Raw genomic sequence first — 25274 nt, forward strand, 5'->3', positions numbered from 1 at the left:
AGGCCCCGCGCCCGCGTCTCCATGGCGACGCGCCCCGACCGAGGGCTCCGCGGAGCAGGTAACGGCCGCGCCGCCGCCGCCGAGGCCCCCGCCCGGCCCCGCCGAGCCTCCGGGCCGGCCCGCCCCGCCCCGCCCGGGCCCCGCCCCGCCCGCGTTGCAGTCGGTGACGGGGCCGGCGCTCGGCGGCGTCGGGCGGACGGAGGAGCCTCCCGCCCGCGCCAGGCTCCCGCCGCGTCGCCGAGGGGCAGCGGGGGCAGGGGGGCAACCACGACACCCTCGGCGCGCAGGGCCTCCCGCGGGCGCCCTCCGCCGCGCCTCATCCTGCCGCCCGCAGCGCCGGCGCGCTCCTTCCCCGGCCCGGGCGTTCTCCGCCGCCCGCCGCCCCTGCCCCTGCCCGAGCCCCGGCACGCCCGCCCCGCAGCCAGCCCCGCGGGAGCTCGCCGGGGGGGCGCCCGTCGGCAGCCCCTACACCTGCTGCCCCCTCACCTGCCGCCCCTCACCTGCTGCCCCCTCACCTGCCGCCCCCTCACCTGCCGCCCCTACACCTGCTGCCCCCTCACCTGCCCCCTCACCTGCTGCCCCTACACCTGCCGCCCCTACACCTGCTGCCCCCTCACCTGCCGCCCCTCACCTGCTGCCCCCTCACCTGCCGCCCCCTCACCTGCCGCCCCTACACCTGCTGCCCCCTCACCTGCCCCCTCACCTGCTGCCCCTACACCTGCTGCCCCTACACCTGCTGCCCCCTCACCTGCCGCCCCCTCACCTGCCCCCTCTACACCTGCCGCCCCTCACACCTGCCGCCCCCTCACCTGCCGCCCCCTCACCTGCCCCCTCACCTGCTGCCCCTACACCTGCCGCCCCTACACCTGCTGCCCCCTCACCTGCCGCCCCCTCACCTGCCCCCTCACCTGCTGCCCCTACACCTGCTGCCCCCTCACCTGCCGCCCCCTCACCTGCCCCCTCACACTCGGACCCACTCAGTTACTGGGAGCCGCCCTGCTACCTGGCCAGGCCTTGGCGTCCTCCTTGACTCCTGGGCCTTCCCCTGCACCTCCGGTCGGCTCACGCGTCTTCCAGCCCCCTGCCGCGCCTGGGCCGCCTCGCTGGTGCCAGCGTGACCTCGCCAGCCTCTTCATGCGTCCCCCCTTGGTCCCTCCCTGCCTCGGGCACAGACGGCCCAGGAATGTCAGAATATTTTCCCTGAGTGAGAGCAGAGACATGGGGGCGTTTCCATAGAAAACGCAGTATTTTCGGTACACACTTTGAGAAGTGCAACCAGGTAGAAAAGGCTGGTCATTAAACCAGGTCGAAAAGGCCACACACGCACCTTCCCCTGACCCACCAGCTGAAATGGGCAGATGCCCGTCGGTTTTCGTGGGGATAGATGCGAGTTTTCCTAGAGCGTAACTGTGGCGGGAGCTTTAATCCAGGCTAAGGGCAGGGAGGCTTTGGCTTTGTGTGTCCCCTGTTTTTCCCACTTTAGAGAAGCACCCACAAAGGCAAATTGAAAGGGAGACATTTCCACAGTGAGTCCCTGGCGCTGACACCCTGGCTGGTCACGGCGTGCTGCCTTGGGGGGTCTGATGACCCCCACGCTCCTGTGCCCTGGCCAGTTGCAGGCCTCCAGCCCCCACTTTTCCGCTCTCCATCTGGTGAGACCCTCATTGACCAAAGCGATGCAGTCCTGAGGGCCACACCCACCCAAGGCTGCAGACCGCAAACCCCCTTTATCCAGAGCTGATCTCCCACATCCCCCTTGTGCTGTCGCTTCACAGAGGAACTTAAATCTAAGGGAATCGCCCAATCTGCACCATCAAAACCCCAGCCTGGCCTCCATCAGCCCCATCTATTTGCCCTCCCCCACTCCCCGCCCCCTCAAACCCCCAGGTTTTTGCCCTGGGCTACCCGTTCTCTCTCTTTTGAGCCCCTGTCTCCCCTGACTTTTCACACGCCCGAGTTGCCCACCACAGCAGAAGGAAAGATCCTCTCCCATGACACCTCGCTCCCCTTCCTAACCCAGCCTCCCGCCGCTCCACGGGCAAGCTTTCAAGAGAACGGCCACGTTCAGCCGGCTCTCGTCTCCACTTCACGCTGCAGCAGGAAGCACTGATCAGACCTCTCCCGGCTGTCTCGCCTCAGCAGCACCGCATGGGACACCGCTGTCCCTCCTCGCGCTGGGCACACTGTCTTTCTTGGTATCCGCACCTCCTCCCAGCACCCTTCTGGCTCCTTCTCTGCGAAGCTCCTTGCCATGGCGGTCCCAAAGCTCCAGGTCTGCCTCTTTGTGCTCTGACCTTAGCCTCAAGCCCCTACCCCCTGCCTGCCTGCTCGGGCAGCGTGGCCCCCTTTCCTGGCTGAACCCGTGTCCATCTAGCTGAGTGACATCACCTCTCCATACTTCTCAGACACCTCCAGTTCAAACGCCCCATCGCCACCACCCTGCCCACTGGGACGCTCCACTGGGAGCTCAGGGGGGCCCTTCCCTCACCCCAGATCCAGCGCACCCCACCCCACCCCGGTCTCCTGGCGCCTCTCTCATCTCTCTCTTCACCCTCACTGATGCCTCAGTCCGAGCCACCGCCTGCCCTGCCCCAGCCCTCTGCCCTTCCCTCCTCCACACCACAGCCAGCGTGACCCCCCGCAGGCCAGGCGGGGCTGATAGCCCCTCCCGGCCTCCCACTGCTCCCAGCCTGCAGCTGCTCACCCCTACCTGCCTCTCAGCACCTCCAGAATCACTGCTCTTCTCGAGGCCAGTCCCCAGGCCTTGCCCCGTCCTCTGTCTGCTGCGCCCTCCCTGCCCACCGTCCCGCTGCCCCGGCCGGGCCGCACAGGTGTCTGTCCCGTGTCCGCGCAGGGCTGCCCCTTTCCTCTAACACATGACAACAGTCAGGCGGGGGCCGCGTTATCACCCACGGGAGCGCTGCAGAAGCAGCTGTTTGCCTTGGTGTCCATCATGCCGGCCCCCACGCGCAGCCGCTCCCCGGAGCACTCGGGGATGTGTCGAATGAATGCAGTGAACATTCTCGAGTAAGACACGTGACATTGGGGGGTTTAGTAAGTTTTGTTTAAATAGAATGAAATATCAGATCAATGATCAAAATGAAGGGGCGCTCCTGGTGGCGGGAGAGGGAGCCGAGGGTGCCCCCCAACCTGCTCTGGAGCCCAGGAGGCAGGCCAGGGCCGGCTCCCTCTGGGGGAGCAGAGGCCTGTCCCGACCCTGCCGGCCCTCTGGGGGGCGCCGCCTGCTCACGAATTGAAGCTCTGTCAAAAATAGTTTTTCAGTGACCAAAACCTACCCAGCTTGTCTCTAAACAGCCAAACTGTGAGCGTGGCACGTTTCCATGGTTTCCAGTAAAGCGTGAGGTGCAGGTGCAGTTACGGATTTCTGTGCTGTTCGGGACCTGGAAGTCACTGGAACGGCCAGCTCATTTCACACACTCAACATGAGCCTGGCCACGCGAGCCGCCTTCTCTTCATGATCCCTGTTTTCAAAGCACTCTTCTCCGATAGGCAGGGCGACCCTATTTTTGAAGCAAAAAAGACGGGGCATGTCCTCTTCCGAGGGGATGCGGGGCGGAAGCCGTGCTCTCGGGAGCCCCCGTCGTGGCCGTGTCGCAGTGTGGCTGCCACAAGCCCAGTGCAGGCTTGGCGTGGTGTCAGCGGGTGCGTGTGACGGGGGCAGCTCTTCCTTCTCTAGCAAGACCCGCCACCTGAGTCCGGCCCATGTTTCCTCGTGACCCTCTCAGGCCAGTCCTGAGAGAAGACCATGGAGTGACCATGTCCTCGGCAGTCACAGGGAGGCCCGGGAGGGCCCCTTCGCACCCCCGGCGAGGTGAACCCTGATGACCTGGTCAAGGTGGGAGCTGCCAGGCCTTGCCATTTTTCCCTTTGCGTTTGATTCATTTTAAGCCAAATCCTGTCCCTTGTCAGACTTCCACCCACTGGCCTCTAGCATCGCAGAGGCCAACCCCTGGGTTCAAGTCCTGCAATTCTAGAAATAAGAGGGTTTAAACCTGCCCCTTGGGGCTACGGCTGTGAGGGCTTCAGCGGTCACCACTGATGTGGCATTCATGCATTGGTTGGTTGTCCTGCTACCATCTGGAGAACTTTCTCTTCCTCGTTGATTTGTTCGGGGCAATGAATACATCGGCACACTGCTGTCTTCCCACTGACGCCTGTGTCTTTAATAGAGGAATGGACATGGCGAGTCCTGTGGGATGGACTGAGGGATGGACTGGGATGGACTGCTGAGGGATGGACATGGCGAGTCCTGTGCAAATGAATAGAAATCAATACTTGTTCAAACTTGGAACTTATGTTTGTGAGATTGTAACAATTTCCTTTTGTAATATCATTCTAGGTTTTTTGAAATATATTTTTTCCTTAGAGACCAAAAAATGTCCAAAAGTACTACCCAGGAAACCTCATAAATACTACAGTGTGAAGGACCCTGCGCTCAGACCACACAGCTGACCTGCATACATCTTAGGGAGGCCTGACAGAGCAACAGGTAGGCATTCACTCATTTTAAGACCTTCTAGCCTGTTTATTTTTGTCCCTCTTGTTGCCAATGCAGCATCAGAACAATGCAGAAGTACACCCTGATCTGGAACATTCTTGTTTCAAATATCAGGATGAAATGGGCCTGACATTAAAATGTGCTGTTCTTGCAGGCAGCTGTCCCTTCTCCGTGCTGCATTTCAAAAGAACTTCTCTCCAACTCGGTCACATTTTCCACTAGGAGAGTGTTTTTAATTGTGGGTTGTGTTTGTGAGTCACAACAGCAAAGCAACTACTACAGACACTCTATAGTGATAGAGACACAGTGAAATTATGCTTTCAGTGTATTAAAATGGGCACAGCTACAACTCCTGTAAGCAGTGATTGTTCAAAATAGAAATGCCACCAAAATAAACCTGAGCTATGTGCTGCCGTAAACGTGACGTCTGGAAGCCAGTGTGCTAGCGGAGCGAATGGCAATTACAAAATTGCTCTTTTTCAGATCCTTGAAGGCAGAAGCTTGCCTTCTTCAGAACCCCAAACCTGCAGACACTTAAAAATATCTTCTTTGGACATTTTAGATCGTGATTAATGAATGAAGAACATCATTCAGTAGTTGACCTAAAACCTAGGTTTTTTCCAGTGATTAGCCACATAATCAGAAATTCACCCATGTGCAGCTTATGTACATTTTCATTGATAACAACAGTGAGGTAGAGCCTATTTATGTTTCTACAATGACACTAAGTTAACTTACAAGTGTAGTTAGAGGTCTGACACTAGCCACCTGTCAGTTCTTTTTTTTTTTTAAAGATGTATTTATGCATACAAGAACTGGGGTATAGGCCAGAGGTGCAGGGGTGAGAGGATTCACCAGAGACAGAGTGGGGAACAGAACAGGTGGATCTACTGAAATCCACTGCTGAGGGGAGCAGCAGGGAGGCAGGAGAGGTCTGCTGTGCCATTTGGGCCAGCTCCCTAGCCGGGGATCGCTTTCAGGCCACAGTGGTGACAGCGTTGAGATGAGCCCCTAGGCCACCAGGGAGGCTCCCACTTGTTGGTTCTTAGCCGGTAGGTGCGGAAAGTGGTGTTTGGCAGACCAGCTCTAGAAAAGTGCCCAGGGCGCATGCACACCCTCATGGGCAATAGCCAGAAGTGCAACTTAGGCCAACACTGCTGTCTTGGGTGTAAATTTTAGAACAGTTCTGGGAATTGCAGAATGCTAAGAATATTCAGTATCTCTGGTAGATGTCATTTATGTTACGTACAAGTAATTCTTTTGATAATTCTTCCTGATGAGATACACCTGAGTATATTAATGATCAATGCCTGCGTCACAAATTACCCCAAAACCTAACGGTTTAAAACAGTAGTGGGGTGGCGCAGTGGTTGAGCGATGGGCTGCGAGGCTGCCCGCAGCCTCTGCAGTGCCGGTTCGTTCCCCGGCCGCCGGCGAGGGTCCCACAAAAAAAAAAAAAAAAAATTTAATAATAAAACAATAGTGTGGCTGGATGCCACTGTTTTGAGAAAATCATGACTGGACTAAAACCAATGGATTATGAAATCGAGAAAACATGGCATTGTGTAATTGGCTTTGTTTTTTTCAAAATTAAGTAAACAGGACAGCATCTGTTAACCAAAAGAAGCTATTTAGCATTTGATCTTGTTCTTCCATTTTCTGCAAGGTCACTGCTGACTTTCGCCTCCTGGGGTCGATGACTGTAGCGCCAGCAAGGCACAGGAGCAGTTTCCCTGTGACCCAGGCAGGCAGGTGAAGGAGGGTCCTGGAGCCCTCAGTGCCTTTTTCGGGCTTCTGTTGAGCTTTTTACATCATTTGTAGTGCGGCAACCAGGTCCTGGGCAGGCAGGGGGGATGGGGGGCTGGCGAATCTTCACTCTTTCTGAGCTCTCTGGCGTTCCCTGGAGGGCTCTCTACTGGCCGCTACCGCTGTCTCTGCTTCCCTGCCAACTTGCTACTGTCACCGAACCCAGCCGCCTCAGTGGGGGGAGCCGGCAAGAGCAGGGGTGTCCTCTAACCCTGCTGCTCCACCCCAAGTCAGTCATGGCAATTGCTCCTCAGAGCTCAGTAACTGCCGTTTGGAAGGGACCAGTCAGGTGCTAAATGGTGCAATCACACTGCGGGTGAAAGAGGATATAAGCCAGGGCTGGAGGGAGCTGGGAGAGCTCCCAAAGGAAAGAAAATGACCCCAACCCCTGAGTGAAGAGGATGGGGGTCCCCGAAAAAGAGACGCCAGCCCCTGAAGAGAAAAAGATGGTTCCAGCCTCCAAAGAAAGAGGAAAAGAAGCATCCAGCAGCTGAGCTCCAAGGAGGGCGAGCAGCCGGAGCACTCTCACGGACTGGGCCTCAGTCCTGTCTCTGATGTTGCCTGAAGGGAGCCCCAAAGGCGCTGGGCCTGGCATTTCAAAGAGCTGTGTAACCCGACAACTCACAAAGAGCTGTGAACACTGGTGTCTCGGACCATGTGTTTTAGAGTTGTTGAATGCCAGCTGACGGTGTATCCATTACATATAGATGCAGATTAGATGGCAGATCGCACACCCGTCTCACAAGGCTACAGTCAAACTCCATTCTGACCCATCGCAAGGAATCCACACCTGTAGCATCAGGTAGGGGACATCGCTAAACAGGAAGGATTTTTCTCATTGGTACATTTTTAACTGTATGTAATTTTTCAAGCATTTAAAGGAGCTGCAGTTCAGACCTCCAGCTGTAAAGCCCTACAAAGCAGACCCACAGGAGACAGCGCAGCAGGAGTGACCATCACCGCCACCACCAAAGCCTGGACACCCGCGGGGGAGGCCGACAGCGCCGAGCAGCTCAGTCAGTGGCGCCTTCCCCAGGGGCACGGTCATCTGGGAGATGGTTTCAGGAGGGAGGGTTTATAGGTACCAGGCCTCACGTGGCTGCAATGGAGTCCCCCCCCATCTCCCGCGTTCTCGTGCCATCTGGCACTCTCGTCCCCTAGCAGTGGCCCCCTCGCTGTGCTGCCGCCACCCGCCATCCCCAATCTGGGCACGCGCCCCTGCTCTGCGGGCCCAGGTGTCGTGGTCATAGGCCCGCGCCCATGCTGCTCGGCCTGGAGCCTGCGCTGCAACTGAGGAGGCGATGAGGCCGCAGGCACTCCTGGGGGGGTTGGCAGGAGGGCACAAAAAAAGCCTGACGTAACTCCTCCACCCACACACCTAGACAGTGTGGTCTAGGGGTGGCAGAGCTCCCCACTCCACCCTGACCACCTCCACCCTTGCCATCCCCATCGCGTCCGCCTCAGGGGGAGTTCTGCTAATGCATCTGAAAGATGAAGGGACAAGTGGTTGTCTTCCATTCGGGCTAGGATTTCGAACTCTGAATAGAGAGAAAACTGAACACTGAGGAGCGAGTAATTCCCTCAGCCTTATCACAGCTTTTGACATAGTTTCAAGTTGCCGTGATAAATGGGTTGGGTTAAGTTATAGATCCATGCTGGGCCAAGCAGAGGCCCGAGTTCAAACCTCAGCTCTCCCACTCTCTCCGGGGGGACCCAAGCCACTTAGCCTTCCTCAGCCTTAGCGTACCCATCCGTGAGGCAGGGTTGATGACTGCGGGTCACAGCCCCCAGCACAGGCAGGCAGGCGGCTAGTGCGGGCTCACCAGCTCTGACCTCTGCGTGGCCTGCAGCAGGTGGTGCCGGGTGTGGTGACAGTCACGGGCGCGGAGTAGCGGGACTGTGCTGGGCCTGAGCTGACACCAGGAACAAGGCGTAGCCTGTCCGCAGGGAGCTTTCAGGGTAGTGGGATTCATCAAGCAGCTGTTCCTGGTAAAATGTTGACGGCACCACTCACCTACCAGAGCAGTCCAGGCGTCTGCGCCAGCATCACACCCCTAAGCGGGGAAGCTAGCACCTGTTGGCTGCTCCGAGGGGACAGTCCCCTCATAGCTGTTAGACAAACACCCTCCTCTCCCCCCATAAGCCCCACTCACCGCTCACAGATGGCCGGCACCAGGGAGCCAGCGAGGACCCAGGCCCACACCCTCGGCCGCCTGCGTCCAGCTGCCCCCACTGGTGTTGCTTGGGACGGGCAGGGTGAGAGGCTTCTCAGAGGGAGTTCTGAGGTGGGGAAGGGGGGTAATGTTTATGGGGCTTCTGCACTGAGACTCCCGAGGAGGGGCAACTCTGAGCCGCCCCCAGTTCATTTCATCGAGGGTTGGGGGAGGAGCTAAAAGGCCGGGCAGATGCAGAAAGAGCTGCAAATGGAAATGAAATGTGACGGTCTGATCCTAATTTCCAATCACGGGCAGCTGCTACCGCGCAGCTGAGAGGGAGAAAGAAAATCAGAAACAGAACAAGCAGCGCGAGCTCGGGCTCCGTTGAGGACACGGGACCGCTGGTTTCTCTTCGGCTTTCGACAGAGGGTCCTGCCATGCTTTCTTGGAAACGAGAATTGAGAGTGTTCAATGAAAAAAACAACAGCCCCTCTAAAGACCCAAGACAACAACAATTCCTTTGTCCCAAATCGCTGCCAAGGTGGCTGAGGCCGGTGGCTGGTGGCACCTGATGGGCGGCGGCAAGACACAGGCCCTTCAGCCGGGATCACTTGTGTTGATTTCCCTCTGTGTTGATTTCAAACTGGTTCCCTCCATTTCAACTCCCGTGTGACACAGCTGAGAGGGTTTGTTGAAGGCCTCAGAAGCGTGTGTACCTTGGAATCCGCTGATTCTCGCGCACAGGGCCAGGGCAGGCCCAGTGTTCCACAGTTGCCGTGGTGAGCAGCTTTGGCGCGCACCGCCTCTTCTCCAGAGAGGCCTTTCCCACCCAACGTTTGGGATTCTCAGGGGATCCAGATCTTAACTGTGGGCTCCCATCTCCCCCAGAGTCCCTGAGCAAGTCAAGAAGCTGGATGGACTGAGGGGACCTCTCAGGGTGTGTGGGAAGCCCCCAGAAGCGGCACCGGCACCCAGCCTGTTGTCACATGGTTATTCCGTTCAGTCAGTACTTTGATGTGACCACCGAGGCCCTACCCCAGGAACTCAAAGAGCAAGTGGAGTAAATGTGATCACTCTGCTCTGACTGTTAAACAAGTTCCTAGGGGCAAACAGCTGAGGAGTTCCTGTAGCTACAAGGGGCCCTGTGGCACCCTGTGAAAGTTGCTTGGGGGAGTAATTGACTGAACTGAAACATTCCTGGTCTACAAATAAGAACTGTTGTATTTAAATTAATTTTACTTAACTGAATCAAACTCACCCTCCTGGCCTGCACTGCGCCCCTTCCCCTGGTGGACTCCTGCAAGGGAGCTGAGCGTGTCTTGGAACTGCCTGACAAACGGGGGATGAAATGCAGTGACTTACACTGACAGTTTTTAAATTTTACTTATTTATTTATACAAGCACTGGGTACAGTCAGAAGCACGGGAGGGTGAGAGAATTCACCAGAGCCAGAGCAGGGAGCAGAACAGGCGGAGTGACGAAGTACACTGCTGAGAGGAGCAGCGGGTTCAGCAGGAGAGGTCTGCACTATATGGGCCCCTCGCCAGCGGCCAGGGATTGAACCGGCGCTGCAGAGGCTGCGGGCAGCTTTGCAGCCCAGCGCTCAACAGCTGCACCACCGGGGAGGCCCTACACTGACAGTTTTAATGAAAGTAGGACCTTGATAAACGGCTACTCTAGACAAGCACAGGCGAAACAATATAAACACAGGCGCTGAGTAAATCACCAGGGCTCAGGACTCCAGGCAGTGTCTCCCTGGGATTTGGCGTCTGGCCCAGAGCCAGCCTGCGAGGCCCCAGCCCCACTGCAGAGGGCGCTCCACTAGGAGGTGTCACATGCCCCTGATTAGAAGTTGGGATCACGCCTTCCAATTTCATTTCTACTTTTTGCTTTTTAACATATCTCCTGGAAGTCTACTTTTACTATTGTTCCCCAGTTAGATGTTGATTTTCACATTAAAAACAGATCTGCCATTAGATGCGGCAACTTCATTCCTAGTTAGCTATCTGAAGAATATAAAAACACGGGCCTCCCTGGTGGCACAAGGGATTGAGAGGCAACCTATGAAGCTAACCGCAGCCACTGCAGCACAAGTTCCATCCCCGGCCAGAGAGCTACCCACATGGTGCAGCAGACCTCTCCTTTCTCACCAACTGCTCCCTCAAGAGTGTATTTTGGTCAATCCACCTGTTCTGTTCCCCACTCTGTCTCTACTAAATCCTCTCACCTGCCACACCTCTGGCCTGTACCCCAGCTCTTGTATGCATAAATAAGTAAATCTTTAAAAAAGAAAGAAACAAACAAAGCTAAGGAACAAAGCTAACCCTTGAAACCTGACTGCAGAAGGAGATGTTAGGAGAGCAGGTGGGGGTGGAGGGCCATGACCAACAGGGTTGTTGGTCTTTGGCATCGGGTGTGGTGTGGTGTAATGCTGGAGAGGGGTGAACCTGTACTCTAAATTGTGTACGGTGTTGTAAACCAATGTTACCTCAATAAAGCATAATAATAAATAAAATGACAATATTATAAAAAAAGGATTTTGATTTTTCACTTTGAAATAGTTTTACGACAAATTACTTTTGATGTTTCCAAATTCATTATTTACAAAAGTTTGTTTTGTGTGTAGCTGAAAATATAGTCAGTCCTTTATTAAACAAGTGTAAATTTTCCATTTGGTGAATTTTCTTCAAAATAATTGGAATCCCTGGATGATTTTTCCATGTAAATCAATTCGTTCCTCTGAATTCCTGCTTCTGTAATCATGTGGTCTATGACCATTTGGTATATAATCAGGGAAATCATATTAATTTAATAATATAAGTAAAGCATCTAAAGGAATGCAAACTTCCTGAAATAAAATTTTAAAAACCTTATAGTCTTGGTTCAAGCTCACATAACTAGAAGCTATTATTACTCGTAATTTTGGAACAAGTACTGGCTCTAGAAAAAGGGTGGACTGATGTATTCTACATATGTAGTCTCAGAATATGTAATTCACCTTTAGTGAGTAAAAATGTGTACATCTCAACAAATATGTCTGAATTTCACAAGTGCTGTATTTCATACCAGATTTGCCAAATATTGACATTTTCATTAGTTCTGATCATGGCAGAAAATCTCAACCAATAGCCAGCCTTAGAGAATCAACTTAAATCGGTATCACCTGATGGGAACTCTATCTTACAGTGCATGTGACTATTATCTCACCACAGTTTGGCCTCAGGGTCTTATATTTTATGAGGAATACTATAACAACCAAACTAAGATTCTTCCAGAAGATACTTCAAAATACTGTTTTATTCCACTTCCCTAATTATCCATTTCTAGTTATATAAAGCACAGGTTCGTTTTAATGTCAATAGCTCTAAATCTAAAAATACTTTTCTTCTATTAGGTCATTTACTATGTCTTTGGCTGATACAACAGAGATAAATGTAGATGAGCCTTTCCCCAGTGTGACTCTAGAAAGCACTAGGCGGTCTGCAGAGAGGAGCGCAGACACAAGCAATTTTCCCAGGAACAGTAACGCTTCCGATAAGAGTGTTGATTATAGCAGATCTCAGTGTTCCTGTGGAAGCTTAAATTCTCACTGTGACTATTCAGAAGAGTTTGTCTCTGAATGTTCAGAAACAACAGCTAACAGAAATTACGTAGAGACGCCTGTGGTCAAAGAAAACAAGGAGGAGAAGAAAAATTATAATGTTTCTAAGTTCTCCCTGCCTAAAGGTAAGAAATGAAATTTCCCAGCCGAGACCAAATATCTGACTATAGTAACCTCCTGATTTCATGCACCAATACGTGACTGGTCCATATTCGGTTTTATTGTTTCTCCCTATCGGAAATGTGTATTTTGTTGTTTACGTGTTAGTATATTTTCATAGGAGGAATTAGGATATAGATTAAGAGTCCTCCCTGGTGGCACAGGTGGTTGAGCACAGCGCTGTGAAGCTGTCCGCAGCCTCTGCAGCGCAGGTTTGACCCCAGCTGTCCAGGGAGATACCCACATGGCACGGCAGACCTCTCCTGTCTCACCCACCGCTCCCCTCAGCAGTGGATTTCAGTCAGTCTGTCTGTTCTGTTCCCCACTCTCTCTGGTGAATCCTCTCACCCTCCCGCACATCTGCCTGTACCCAGGTTCTTGTATACATGAATAAAATAAATCTTTAAAAAAAAAAAGAGTCACACAACAACAGAAAGCTAGGCTAAAGCGTGACAGCCCACCCTCCCCGGGGCGGCCCTGCTGGAGCCTGCTAGTGAGGGCAGTTCCCTTTTCAGTTAACAGGTGGCCTTGTTTCAGAGTACCACGGTACTTGGATTTCAGTATCTTCTTGCCTTTCATCTCAGCTGGAGAACCAAGGCTTGACTTGCCAATGCAGCATAAGTACCTGTCTCAACGCCCCAAGAAGATGGTCTCCAAGTCCGGTGAGACATCCTGGCAGAGACAGTCTTTAGAAACAGGGCTGCTTCCAAAGGCTGTTAATGTCGTTTCCTTGTGGATTTTCAAAGTACCTACATCATCAAAGTACTCTGATGTACTTTGGTGCAAGCCAAGGGTCCTTCTGCTTAGAAAAGTCCCCAAAGGCAAACAGACAAGTAGATTTTCATGGGATCACAACCATGGGTCTTAGACTAGGAATCCCTGCACTGCAGCCGACAGAAGGGGACTCTGTCTCTGCCATCAAAGTACATCAAAGTACCCGCACACACATGGAATTAGCCTTCAGTGTCAGTGAATCCTCACCCCTGCCCCCTGCCCAGACAGTCCCGGGCTCGTGCATATTCCTTACACAGGAGTGACTGCAACTCCTTCCACTTTGACCATCAGAACTGCCATAGTTGGAAAACACTTAAGCAGGCGCCTGTACGTCTGGGCCACGTCTCCTGTCAGGGTTACCCAGTACCTGTCACCCACCGCCCGCTCTGGACTCCATGTCCCCCTGGATCATGTAGCATCCTCAGGCTGCAGCGCAGGGATTCCTAGTCTAAGACCCATGTGTGTGAACCCATGAAATTTTACTTGTCTATCTGCCTTTTGGAGACTTTTCTAAGAAGGATCCGTGGCTTGTACCGGATTCTCAAAGTGCTCTTTTCTAGAAAGACAGAGGGCCCTACACCCCCTGGCAAGACCCAAGGCCCAGGATGAAAAGTCCAGTACCTTGTCTCCCAGTGGACTCTGTCAAAAGAGACCATTGTAAGGCACATGCTGTGCTTGCATGTCGTATGAACAAAGCTCTGAAAACCAAAAATGTTTCGTATTTTTGGCACCAAAACTGATTTGGAAACAAAAATGGGTTTGCACTGACATTGAGTGTTGTCAAACCTACTTGTCCTGTCATAGCCCAGATTCAAACACCCCCCACCCCGACAACATCCCATTTCTATTGGCTCCGTGTATCTGTCCCAGGCAGAATCTCCTTCCTCACAGTCAGCCACGTCTCAGAGGACACGTCCACGCTTGGACCCAGGCCCAAGGCTGGGACTCCAGTGACACTGGTCACTAAGCCCCTTCACTCTCCAGCAAAGCACCAGCTTTTTTTTTTAGATTTTAGAATGCAGTTTGAGTCTCCTCTCAGAATATGTACTGATACGTAGCCCTGCGTGCACACACACACACACACACCCCTACAAGCCCCTTACACATGCACACAGAGATGAGGTACAGGCACACACTGCTGCCCACTGGTGAGTGCCACAGCCAAGCATCAGTCCATCCATCTTTAGCATGGGATGATAATGCAGGGACAGCTGACAAACTCACATATGATTTTTATAAGCTTGGTGCTTAAAGCTTGATGTAATATTGTTGAGACACTTTTTATTTAAAGTAGATTCCTAAACACAGCCAACCCACTGACTCTGTATGCCCAGCCACACTAACCGAGGACACACCGGCCTCCCATCCAGACATGGGATATCTGTCCATCTAGCTAAACTGCCACTTGGCTTTTGAAGGGTCTTTTTGATTCTATGAGATCTTCCTACCTGTCTGGCTCTAGTGCCACATCCTCACTATCCCATTCGTGTGTTGGATTTCATGTAGTTCAATGCCTAGCATACGGGAACAGTGATGGACAAATGACATAAACTACCCAGCTTTAAATTAGACTAGCACCGACCTTAAAGAATCACGTGACGGGAGATAACTATAAAGTTCTTTCCTGCTCTAGTTTGCATGTGTATGGGGGGATGCTCATGTGTGTATATTTACACATCTGCATATCTGAATGCATATTACTAATAACAAACTGGGTTATCTGCTTCCACAGGCCCAGAAATCTCCATGGAGAAAAAGCACAACTGCAAGGCGCCCATTTCCAATTCCCAAGCCAACGTGACCCAGAGAAGAGACGCTATGACTCACCGCATCCTCTCCGCAAGGCTACACAAGATCAAAGAGCTGAAAAACGAACTAACTGACATACATCGCAAGCTGGAAGCCACAGTCATAGAAAACCAATTTCTGAAACAAGTTCAGCTTAGACACCTGAGAGCTATCGGAAAGTACGAGAATTCACAAAATAACCTACCTCAGATTGTAGCTCAACATCAGAGTGAAGTAAAAAATTTAAGGCAGCTACTTAGGAAATCTCAGGCAAAGGAAAGAGCCATATCTAGGAAACTTCGAGAAACAGACGGCGAACTACTCAGGACGAAAGACACTCTGCAGACACTGCAGAGACTTTCTGAGGACAAGAATCTGGCAGAGAGGGGAGAACTTACTCAAAGACTGTCTAGTCTTACCACTAAAATGGAAACAAATGACAAAAAAATCCAGGTCTGTATTTCAGAGATCTAGAAATGTTAAGGTTTTAAAATTAATGTGGGGATGGTGCCCACTGGTCCTGTCCCACGGTGAATGGAACATGACCAGGTGGCTAGTCAGGTGGCTGCCATGTGCCACACTGGACGATGCTGACTTTTCTTGGGGATGGGAGTGGGAGCAGGAGGTGAAAAGGGGAGACACAGCAGCTCAAGACTAGAAATGGGCCTTCTGTTGTCCCAGTAGCCAAAGCCCACTCCGTGGTGACCAGGCTCACTCCTTGGTGGCCACAGCTCACTCTGTGATGACCAGGCTCACTCCATGGTGACAGAGCTCACTCTGTGGTGGCCTTCGTGGTGACCAGGCTCACTCTGAGGTGACCAGGCTCACTCTGAGGTGACCAGAGCTCACTCTGTGGTGACCAGGCTCGCTCTGAAGTGACCAGGCTCACTCTCTGGTGACCAGGATCACTCTCTGGTGACCAGAGCTCACTCTGTGGTGACCAGGCTCACTCCATGGTGACCAGGCTCACTCTGTGGCTACCAGGCTGTCATGGTTACCAGAGCTCACTCTGTGGTGACCAGGCTGTCATGGTTACCAGAGCTCACTCTGTGGTGACAGGTTCACTCTGGGGCTGGACTCCTTTCTCTGGAAATGACAGCTCAGCTACAGGCATCAAACAAGTCTTTATTTGCCGGAAAGTTTTTATGTGTTGTTTGCAAAGTCTCTTAGGCAAACTTTAGCAAAAGGCTACTTCCTAAAAACCTAAGCAGAGCATCTCTTCAGTCCCTTCCTGATCTCAGCCCTCCTCATTGTGTACATTACCATGTAGACATTTCAGTATTTGAGGGATGGGAATTTCCCCCAGATATGCTCCTGTGAAGAGAGAGGGGGGAGAAATCAAAGTTGAAGAAGTGACCTGGGGGCTACCCTACAAGGCTTGACTTGGGGAAACACACTCATTGTATCAAGAACTCTGCCTGTTTGACCTTCGACTTTGGACTCTGTGGACAGAAACATAACTGGATTGACCATTTAATTCCTTGATACATGTTGGTGACAGGCAAGAATTTTCTGTGATCTTGAAATAAGAAGAAAATGTTAAGTTTATTTCATCCACTTGGTTATCTCAGCTATTTCTTCTTTGGTAAAATCCTCCCCTATTTTCAAAGAGAATTTTCTCACATAAAATGGATACGTGAGCGACAGAAAATAATGAACATTGCTTTTCACAGTATACACTTTTTCACTGTATACTGTAAATTGTATTCAGGAGGTGATACTGGATCCACCTTAGCATATGTCCCACATGTAAATGTATTTTTATTTCTTCTATTTTTACATGTAAATGTTTACATAGTTCATGGTTTTACATCGTATAGACAAAAGGATCTCAAAACAAATTATGTTCTTATCAGAAGCACTTGATTTTATGGGGAGTTTCTACTTGGTGGTAAAGCCCTTGGTGGAGAGGCTAGAGGGCCCGAACTGTAGGTATTTAATGTTAGTATTTCAGGAAGTAGGATTTTTAGTGATTATTTTATCCTCTTAACTTCCCGTATTTCTTGCTGTTATAAGCAAGGAAACCACAATTTATGTTAAAAAGAAAAGAAAGGAAGGACAGAAATGGCCATGTGGCCAAGCCTCCTGTCGGAGTCCTGTAGCTCGAGGCGGCTGTGTGGGGCGGGCGCTGGCATCCCTGCTGTGACTTACTTCCAGGCTCCTGTGTGGGACCCCTCGGGGGTCTGCACCGCTGTGGGGCGGCTGGACAGCCCTTTGGCCCAGGGGTGGAAGGGTTTTTTTTTTTTAAAGTTGCCACACAAGGCAACGCTCGGAACACTTCACTTAGCACACCTGCCCAGGTGTCGTTCCCAGCGTGGCACTTCCAAAGTGTGTCAAAGAAAGAAAAGCAGGCTCAAAACACATGATGTTTATCTTCTAGACTTGGTGTGCTCGCTTCGGCAGCACATATACTAAAAAAAAAAAATATCTTCTAGACTTGGGACCGGGGGCTTCTGGCTATTCTGTTATTGTTCCAATCCCTTCTAAATTATATTGCCCCTTGCCAGCCTGCCACTGACATGGCCCTGAAAACTCGCGCTTCTCAGTGTAGTTAGCTCCACTGCGATGCAGGTTCTTACAGATACGACACGGGTGACAGAGCGTTGAATTGTATACTGTTTTCAGAGCTTGGAAAAACAACTGAGGTTGAACAATAAGGCCTTTAGCCGCCAGCTGGCCACTGAGAGCCGGAAGACGGCAGCGGCGCAGGCGGCCACGAGGACCCTGCAGATGGAGGTGACCCACCTGCAGCAGAGACTTAAGGTGCGTCTCCAACGCCATGAGCGTCCGCTCCCCAAAACAGCACAGTGACTCGGGCCCGGTATAGCTTTAAATTATTTCACTTCAGGAATATGTTTCTCAAATTACCTTTCTTTCCTACAACCATATGAACAGACAGAAGGCCTAAGGTTATTAGAACTCACTTTAACTAGAATGAGCTAACAGCCTGGTAGACTTGTACCATGATTAGAAAAATTAAAATTCTTCATTAACAAGACTTCTTAACCTTTCTATCTCATGGCATGAAGTAATATTAGTGCATGTTGCTAACATTTTAATGTAACCCCAAATACGTTTTTCAATGTTAAAATTAACCTATGACATTAAAATACGAGGTCATTTTAATGGCCCAGAAATTTATTTTAGAGTTTCACTTGCAAATGCTTGCAAAGTTGTCTTTTAAAGTATGCTTTAAAAATGGGTATTAGAAATACTTATTTTTTCAGGCTTTTGCTATCATTGTGCCTTGAGCATTTCTAAAATGTCCAACAAGTTGGGAAAGTGAGTTAAGACACTTCAGAGATGCAGCTCTTTAGAGGCTCAACTAGTAAATCTTAAGCTTGTTTTTTGAGATGAGACTTTCACTTATGACAAGCAGGGAATTCAGATCTCCCAGGTGCCTCAAAGGACATAAGGGGAGAAAGATGGATGTAAACACTCCCTTTGAAAGACAGGGGAGAGTCTTAGGAAACTTCAGAGAGAAGAATATGCCAGAAAACAGGCATGGCCATAGCAGCCAGCTTAGAAATAGAACAGAAGAGACTTCAAGGTCCACTGTTCAAGGCACACACACACACGCACACACAGGCACGCACACACCTATGCACACACACATGTATGCATGCACTGAGGGAATTATAAAATCAACATTATGCTTTCGTGTGTATCCACAGGCATGTAAGTAGGATGTACTCATTAAAAAAAATGTTGACAAAACAAATGCTTAATAGTAATGCAATGCTTAATGAAAGGAAAGATGCAACATTCTATAGACAGTAAGATCCAAATTTATTTCTGGGAAGTAACCACACCCCCACACAACGGATTTCTGTGCATCTGCAAAAAGGACCAAGATCACGGGATAAGCTCCAAGGGATCTTGCTGAGTGTGCAAAGGAAGGCAGGGGGGAGGCGTGGAGAATGCTGCCGACTGCAGAAGGAAGGGAGCACGGAGGCCCCCGCGTCTGCTTGTGCATAAAAAAGGACGGGGCCACGGCAGAAGTGGGGAGCGGCTGGCCCGGGAGAGTCACTGAGCCTGGACTTCCTTAGACATCTTTTTGATAGCACTGACTTTGGAACCGTGTGATACTTGGCACAGGCATGAAGCAGGATGAAATGTGAAGAAGCTGAAAAGCATTTCCTGACACTAAAACCAGGAACGCTCTGTGTCTGCCGGCAGTGGCGTGACGTCACAGAGAAAACGTCACTGTTGGTGTGGTGTCGTCTGGTTATTTTGACACTGTTCTGCGTCCATTCAGGGAGAGAACCCACATGGTGTCAGTGTTACCGAGAAGCGGGATTCCAGGGATAGAAGGAAGAAAATACAGAAGAGAAGGCTAAACAAAAACCCTGCAGTCCAGGGGTTAAGTCTCAGCACTGTGACGCTATCCACAGCCTCTGCAGCACGAGTTCGATCCCCGGCCAGAGAGCTGACCCACATGGCGCAGCAGACCTCCCCTGTCTCCCCGCTGCTCCCCTCAGCAGTGTGTTTCAGTAGATGTGCCTGTTCTGTTCCCCGCTCTGTCTCTGGTGAGTCCTCTCACCCCCACACCTCTGGCCTACACCCCAGTTCTTGTATGCATAGATAAATAAATCTTAAATAAAAAAAAAAAAACCCTGCAGTCCTCATCACAAATTGAAGGGATGTATGAATGAAGTATGAATTTATCATATATTTTGTCCTTAAATGTAAATGTGTATTTTCTGGTGTGGCCCACTCAGTGGTCATGAACACTCCTGGAACCAAGGTTCTGCACTTCTCATTCCACGCCCACCGAAAGGAATCAAGCCGCCTCTGCAAGCTACGTGTGGGCAGCATCAGAAGGACTCACCTGGACCCATCTCGATTAGGTCACTGCCAAAGTGGGGGGAGCTGGGGGGAATAAAAATACCTGCGTGGATTAAAACTCATCCAATATATAGAAATCCTGGCTCATAATGACACCACTTTTGAAAAGCCTCAGTGAGGAGCCCTCTGGAGCCAGCAAACTGTCTCAAAAACTGGTACATAACGGAAAAGAGACAATTACGTTTACCTTTCATATGCTCAGAGTAGCCGGGGAGTTGGTAAGGGGGGGGGGGCACTCCTCCTGGCAAAAGCACCCCAATCAGTACTGAGAAAGGGGGAGACCAGCCCTGGCTGTCCGGGCTGCTAATGCATGAGTGGAGCTGGGCAGTAAGTGTCAGGGACTGGGCCTCACAAAAGGGAATGCGGGGGGCCTCCCCGGTGGCGCAGCGGTTGAGCACTGGGTTGCGAAGCTGCCCGCAGCCTCTGCAGCGCCGGTTCAATCCCCGACTGCTCCCCACCCACCAGAGGAGGGTCCCGCATGGCCCGCAGACCTCTCCTGCCACCCGCTGCTCCCCTCAGCAGTGTCCTTCGGTCCTTCTGCCTGCTCTGCTCCCCGCTCTGGCTCTGGTGAATTCTCTCACCCTCCCGCGCTTCTGACTGTACCCAGTGCTTGTATAAATAAACAAATAATCTTAAGAAAAAGGGAATGTGGGGATACCCACCTGCGGGGTGCCCGGCCCCAGGCCGCCGGGTCTGATACACGCTCACACCCGAAACCAGAGAGCGCCACACAGCACCCCTAGGGTGCAGCCAGACTCGGGGAGAGCACACACACTCGGGGTGCAGCACACACAGTCTTCCACAACAAATAAACAGCAAAGCGAAAAAAGGAAGAGACGGGAGTGGAGCTCATAGAGGAAGAGGCTAAGAGACAAACTCAGCAACAGGAAAAGCCTAATCCGAACAAGGGAAAAGGCCGGGCGGAGAGGCATTTCTCCAAAGGGGATAGTAACCCCCCAGGCGTCTGCCTGGACAGAAGAGGCCTCCTCTACAATGAGAATGGGGGGGAGGGGGCATCAGAAAACAGTGAGTTAAGATGTGATTGCCAGCACAGAAAATTCAATAAAGATAAAGATGTAGGGTCTCTGAAGAGATCTCCCCAAAACAACCAGGAGATGCAGAGATGAGACAGACACAGAAGTGGGGCTCACAGGGGCCTGTCGCCCACGGACAGTTAGGGGGGTCCCGGGGGCTGTAGGAGCAGCCAGCTGTGCCAGCCCCCATTAGGCACCTGCACCCCGGTCATCGCCCACAGCTGCTTCCTGCATCCCAGATGCACCCGCCACCTGGCTCAGGGCGCAGGACTTTGCCCCTCCTGACTGACCGCAGGGACACCCGGAGCCCCAGCTCCATGCTGAGTGTGGGGGCTATGGAAGGTGGCGAATCCCCTGAAGCCTCTTGACTGAGATTTTCCAAACCTCATGGAGTTTCTTCAGCCCCTGAACCTCCCCTGGCTCACAGTTTGCGCCCGAGCGGCACCAGGAAACCCAAAACCCCATTGGATTAACGACCTCTCTCCCTCGTAGATCTCTCACAGCCTCCTCTCTCCTCACTCCTTCCTCTGGGCTTTCCTCTCCTGTCAGTGAGACACCTTCACTCGCGCCTGCCCGCCTCTCCACCAGGGTGGGCCAGAGCTGCAGGGTCTTGGATGCAGCCGGCAGACTTGCCTCCCCGTGTACACCCAAGGAGTATCCTGACACCTGCGGGGTGTGACTGTGGCCTGAGGGTCTCACTTTTTGTATTTTGATTAGTTCCAATCATCAAATGGCTTCAAACACGCAGAACAATGAACTTGGCACAGGCCCAGGAGACTGAAAAAAATGCTGACCTGGAAAAGCTTGGACACACCCCTTAGTGTGAGGCGTGATCTGTAATGATGTGGCCTGTTTCTGCCAGAATCTAGTGTGTTTAAAGAAAATTGAGTTTATTTAACCTGTGCCTTAGAAGAAATCAAAGTTAACAAAAACAAACATGCACAGAAAAATGGTATTGTGGTTCTCTCTAGGAGAAGGATCGAGAGCTTGAAATCAGAAACATCTATACGAATCGGATACTTAAAAATTCGCAAGACAAAGATTATCCAAAAGGTACGTTTTCCTTATTTTTGCTCATCTCTATTTTTAAGTATCAAGTCAGATTTTCCTAACGTGTCTCACTGGATACTGGGGATTCTAGAAAAGCATTTTATTAGGCACCAGGACACAGTTTGTGAGTCCAGATAAATAAGAGGGCCTCCCCAGTGGCACAGCGGTTGAGTGCTGGGTTGCGAAGCTGCCCGCAGCCTCTGCAGCACTGGTTCGATCCCCGGCTGCTCCCCGGCCACCGGAGGAGGGTCCCGCATGGTGCGCAGACCTCTCCTGCCGCCCGCTGCTCCCCTCAGCAGTGTACTTCGGTCCTTCTGCCTGCTCTGCTCCCCGCTCTGGCTCTGGTGAATTCTCTCACCCGCCCGCGCTTCTGACTGTACCCAGTGCTTGTATAAATAAATTTTTTTAAAAATCTTTAAAAATAAATAAAGAGAGAGATGTGCCGGGACCAGCGGGGCGGATCAGGCACGGCCCCCTGGTCTGCAAGCCTTCCCGCCCTCACTGAGGGCGGAGACAGGGCCACTCCTCAGCTGGAAGCAGAATGTCTGGCAAAGAGCAGCTTTCCATTTGTTAGCAGGCCAGGCACTTGTTAAATCGGCTTCACCTCTGGGCGCCATTCACCTCAGTAACACGCCCCCGTGCCAAGTGTTCAATCAGTGGGTCCTGACAAATGCATGGAGCTACCGCCCAGTCGAGACACACATCGTGTCCATCTTTTCCCGAAGCTCCAGCCCCTGGCTTCTGACTCCCTTCCGTTGGTCTTAGCTTATTTGCCTGTGTGAGGATTTCGTGTAAGTAGGATCACACAGCCTGTGCTCTCCAGGGGCCGGAGGCTTCTGTTCATCGGGATGGTTTTGAGATCCACCCTGTTGCTGCTGTCATTGCTTTTATGGCTTCGTGTACCAACCCACCCGGCACACAGTATCCCCCGAGTTAGATTCCACTCGGAAGAGGCACAGCATGGGCCTCCCTGGTGGCACAAGGGGTTAAGACGCAGCACTATGAAGCTATCCACAGCCACCGCGGCATGAGATCGATCCCCTGCCAAGGAGGTGACCCACAGGGCACAGACCTCTCCTGTCTCCCTGCTGCTCCCCTCAGCAGTGTTTCACTAGATCCACCTGTTCGGCTCCTCACTGTCTCTTGTGAATCCTCTCACCCCCACACCTCTGGCCTGTACCCCAGTTCTTGTATGCATAATAAATCTTTTTTTAAAAAAAAAAAAGAGGCACAACAGGCCGCCTCTATTTTGACAGCAGCAGCTACCTGTCCACCACCTCCAATCTCCTGGCCACTTCTGGTGTGTCTGCTTCTGGTTCACAATCCAGAATAAAGCCAGCAGAGTAGTTGAAAGCAAATGTGGGGTCATTTAAATGGGGTAATAGTCCCAGGAAAGCAGGTCTGGACTTCGTGGTGATGTGACCACTGGGATCCTGCCCCTGTGGTGCGGGGGCGGGGCTCGCAGGATCCCACCCAGGTCCGCAGCTTTGAGTTCCTTCTGGAAGCAGGGACACGGGTCCTCAGGTGCTACACCCTGGCCCTCGAACCCTGGGGCCACTTGCTTTCTCTGCCACTGAGATTCCCGGAACCAAGGTCACCCGCAAGAAGGAGCAGGGGAGTAGCGGGGTAAATAAAACCAGCAAATGTTCCACACTGGAAAATGTCAGCAGGTATCACATGCTTTGCTTTACTATTACGCTGCACACCTCGGTGTTATTTCGTGTTTAAAGTCAGTATGCTTCCAGGTGGGGGATAGGCTGCTCACATGCTCATGCTCCTCTCCTGCAGTTTCGTCAACAAAATCCATACAGGTGGACAGGAAAAGCGTCCCATTTACCATCATGAGACACCAGGAGACCCAAAAATCAGAAGATGCCCCATCTTTGACAACTAAGGTACAGCACATCTGAAATCTTTCAGGCTCTGATAAGCCAATCATTACAAAAATGAATTAGACGATAAACAGGTGCTTGTTCTATTACTTGCTCTATACAAATGATGTTTGTATTCAGTGAATAGCAAAATTATCTGTCCCCAAAGATACGTTTTCACTGCTTTTCTGATTACAGGGGAATAAGACAACAAGAAACATCGGTCAGAAAGAAAAGTCAACTGAGATCGCCTGTGCAGCCCCTCACGGTGTCGGGCAACTGCCAAACCAAGAGGGTGCCAAAAGAAAGTGTGAAGGTAACGCCAGCAGCTGCCCAGTCTTTATTTGACGTTTGTAAAGTTGTGCACTGTCTGTGTGCGTGGAAGGACACGTCACCTACATGCAGTTTAAACAATCGTTGTACATGATGTCTGTGTGGCCCTGCCCATGTGAGAAGCAGATCGGGGGCCTCCCCCAAAGCTGCGGGCCCCAGGCCTCACCCTCCCGCGCTTCCCTTAACCAGTCTCCCCAGGGCCCAGAGCTGGGGGTGGGGGCTGGTGGCCACTGGGCAGCCCCAGCCATCAAGCGTCAATGCTGCTTCCAGGATCAAAGAGCAAAAGAGCAACATTTGGCTCAGAATCTACCCTGTGTTTTGATTTGTTAACTAATTCTTGAAACATTTTTCTTTCTCTTGCTAGAATTCCCTTATTTTCCTGAGTATGAATGGTTCAATTTATTTCAGAATGTGTTCATATGTGAAAACTTCCCAACTCCCTGTACACACGACCCTGTCCCCTCTCCCCACGGGTGACCGGCTGCAGGCTTCTAACAGGGCCGGGGCTGCTCAGGCCTGGGAACCCGAGCCCGTCTGGGCTGCACCCAGGGCTTCCTGGGTCCCAGGAACCGGGCTTTTCCCCAAATAGCCTTTTCCGAAACACACTATGCATCTTCCATCAACTCAGACTTCTCCACCTCTTTCTCGGTAACAACTGCCTGGAATGCCACAGGCTGCCAGTGCTGTCCTTTTGTACCCCGACTGGGTCACGGGAGGCATCAGCCACGCTGCGGTGCGCAAACCTTCCGTGCATTTGTGCAGGGTTTGGCCCTAGAGAAGTGGCCCGTCTAGAGTGTGTTCCCGCAACATTCTGATAGGGAGGCCACCAAGTTGCCATCCCAAAATAGCCCTGCCAACTGACACCCCCAAGGGGGGGACAAACGTTCCAGTTTCCCCAGGTCCCCACCTAATCTGGAATTTGCAGATTGGTTGAGAAAACAATACTCTCGTTATTTTAACTGGCGCTATGTCCAGCGACGCTGAGGATCAGTAAGTCAGGGACAGGGGTTCGCTCCCCGGCCATGCCGCCGTGTTTCTCTTCGGGCTTCAGAGTCTCCCGGCCGCGGTGCCCCAGCTCACCGCACCTCGGCGTCCACCGCGCTCTCCCTGCGCCCGAGGGCTGCGCGCGTTTTCCCACCTTGTCACTTGAAAATGCTTGTGAGGAGGTGCAGGCGAGGGGCGAAACCCATGAATTTCTAAACTCACTGAGCCGGCTTTCTCTGAAACAGATGCCGCGGAGGAAGAGGAGCGACGGGAGGCGGACGCCGCGCCGGAACACGCGGGAAGGCCGAGGCCGCAGGACGAGCAGGAGGCGGCGCCGGCCCCGGGCCCGGC

The 25274-nt window shown here is 52.0% G+C and overlaps 1 protein-coding gene across 1 annotated transcript in view; it reads left to right on the plus strand.

The window, feature by feature from the left end:
* Positions 1-25274, plus strand: part of LCA5L (lebercilin LCA5 like) — a 26893-nt gene continuing 1619 nt past the window's right edge. The window contains exons 1-9 of the mRNA XM_054700635.1: positions 1-58; positions 4361-4510; positions 11876-12207; positions 14748-15256; positions 17429-17566; positions 21657-21738; positions 23524-23630; positions 23805-23922; positions 25169-25256. Of these exons, the coding sequence (XP_054556610.1) occupies positions 11886-12207; positions 14748-15256; positions 17429-17566; positions 21657-21738; positions 23524-23630; positions 23805-23922; positions 25169-25256 (1364 nt within the window). The 5' untranslated portion in view covers positions 1-58; positions 4361-4510; positions 11876-11885. The remainder of the gene's footprint in view (positions 59-4360; positions 4511-11875; positions 12208-14747; positions 15257-17428; positions 17567-21656; positions 21739-23523; positions 23631-23804; positions 23923-25168; positions 25257-25274) is intronic.

This window comes from Talpa occidentalis, unplaced genomic scaffold (assembly GCF_014898055.3).
Source record: "Talpa occidentalis isolate TD23 unplaced genomic scaffold, MPIMG_talOcc4v2.1 talOcc4.4, whole genome shotgun sequence".
Classification (NCBI taxonomy): Eukaryota; Metazoa; Chordata; class Mammalia; order Eulipotyphla; family Talpidae; genus Talpa; species Talpa occidentalis.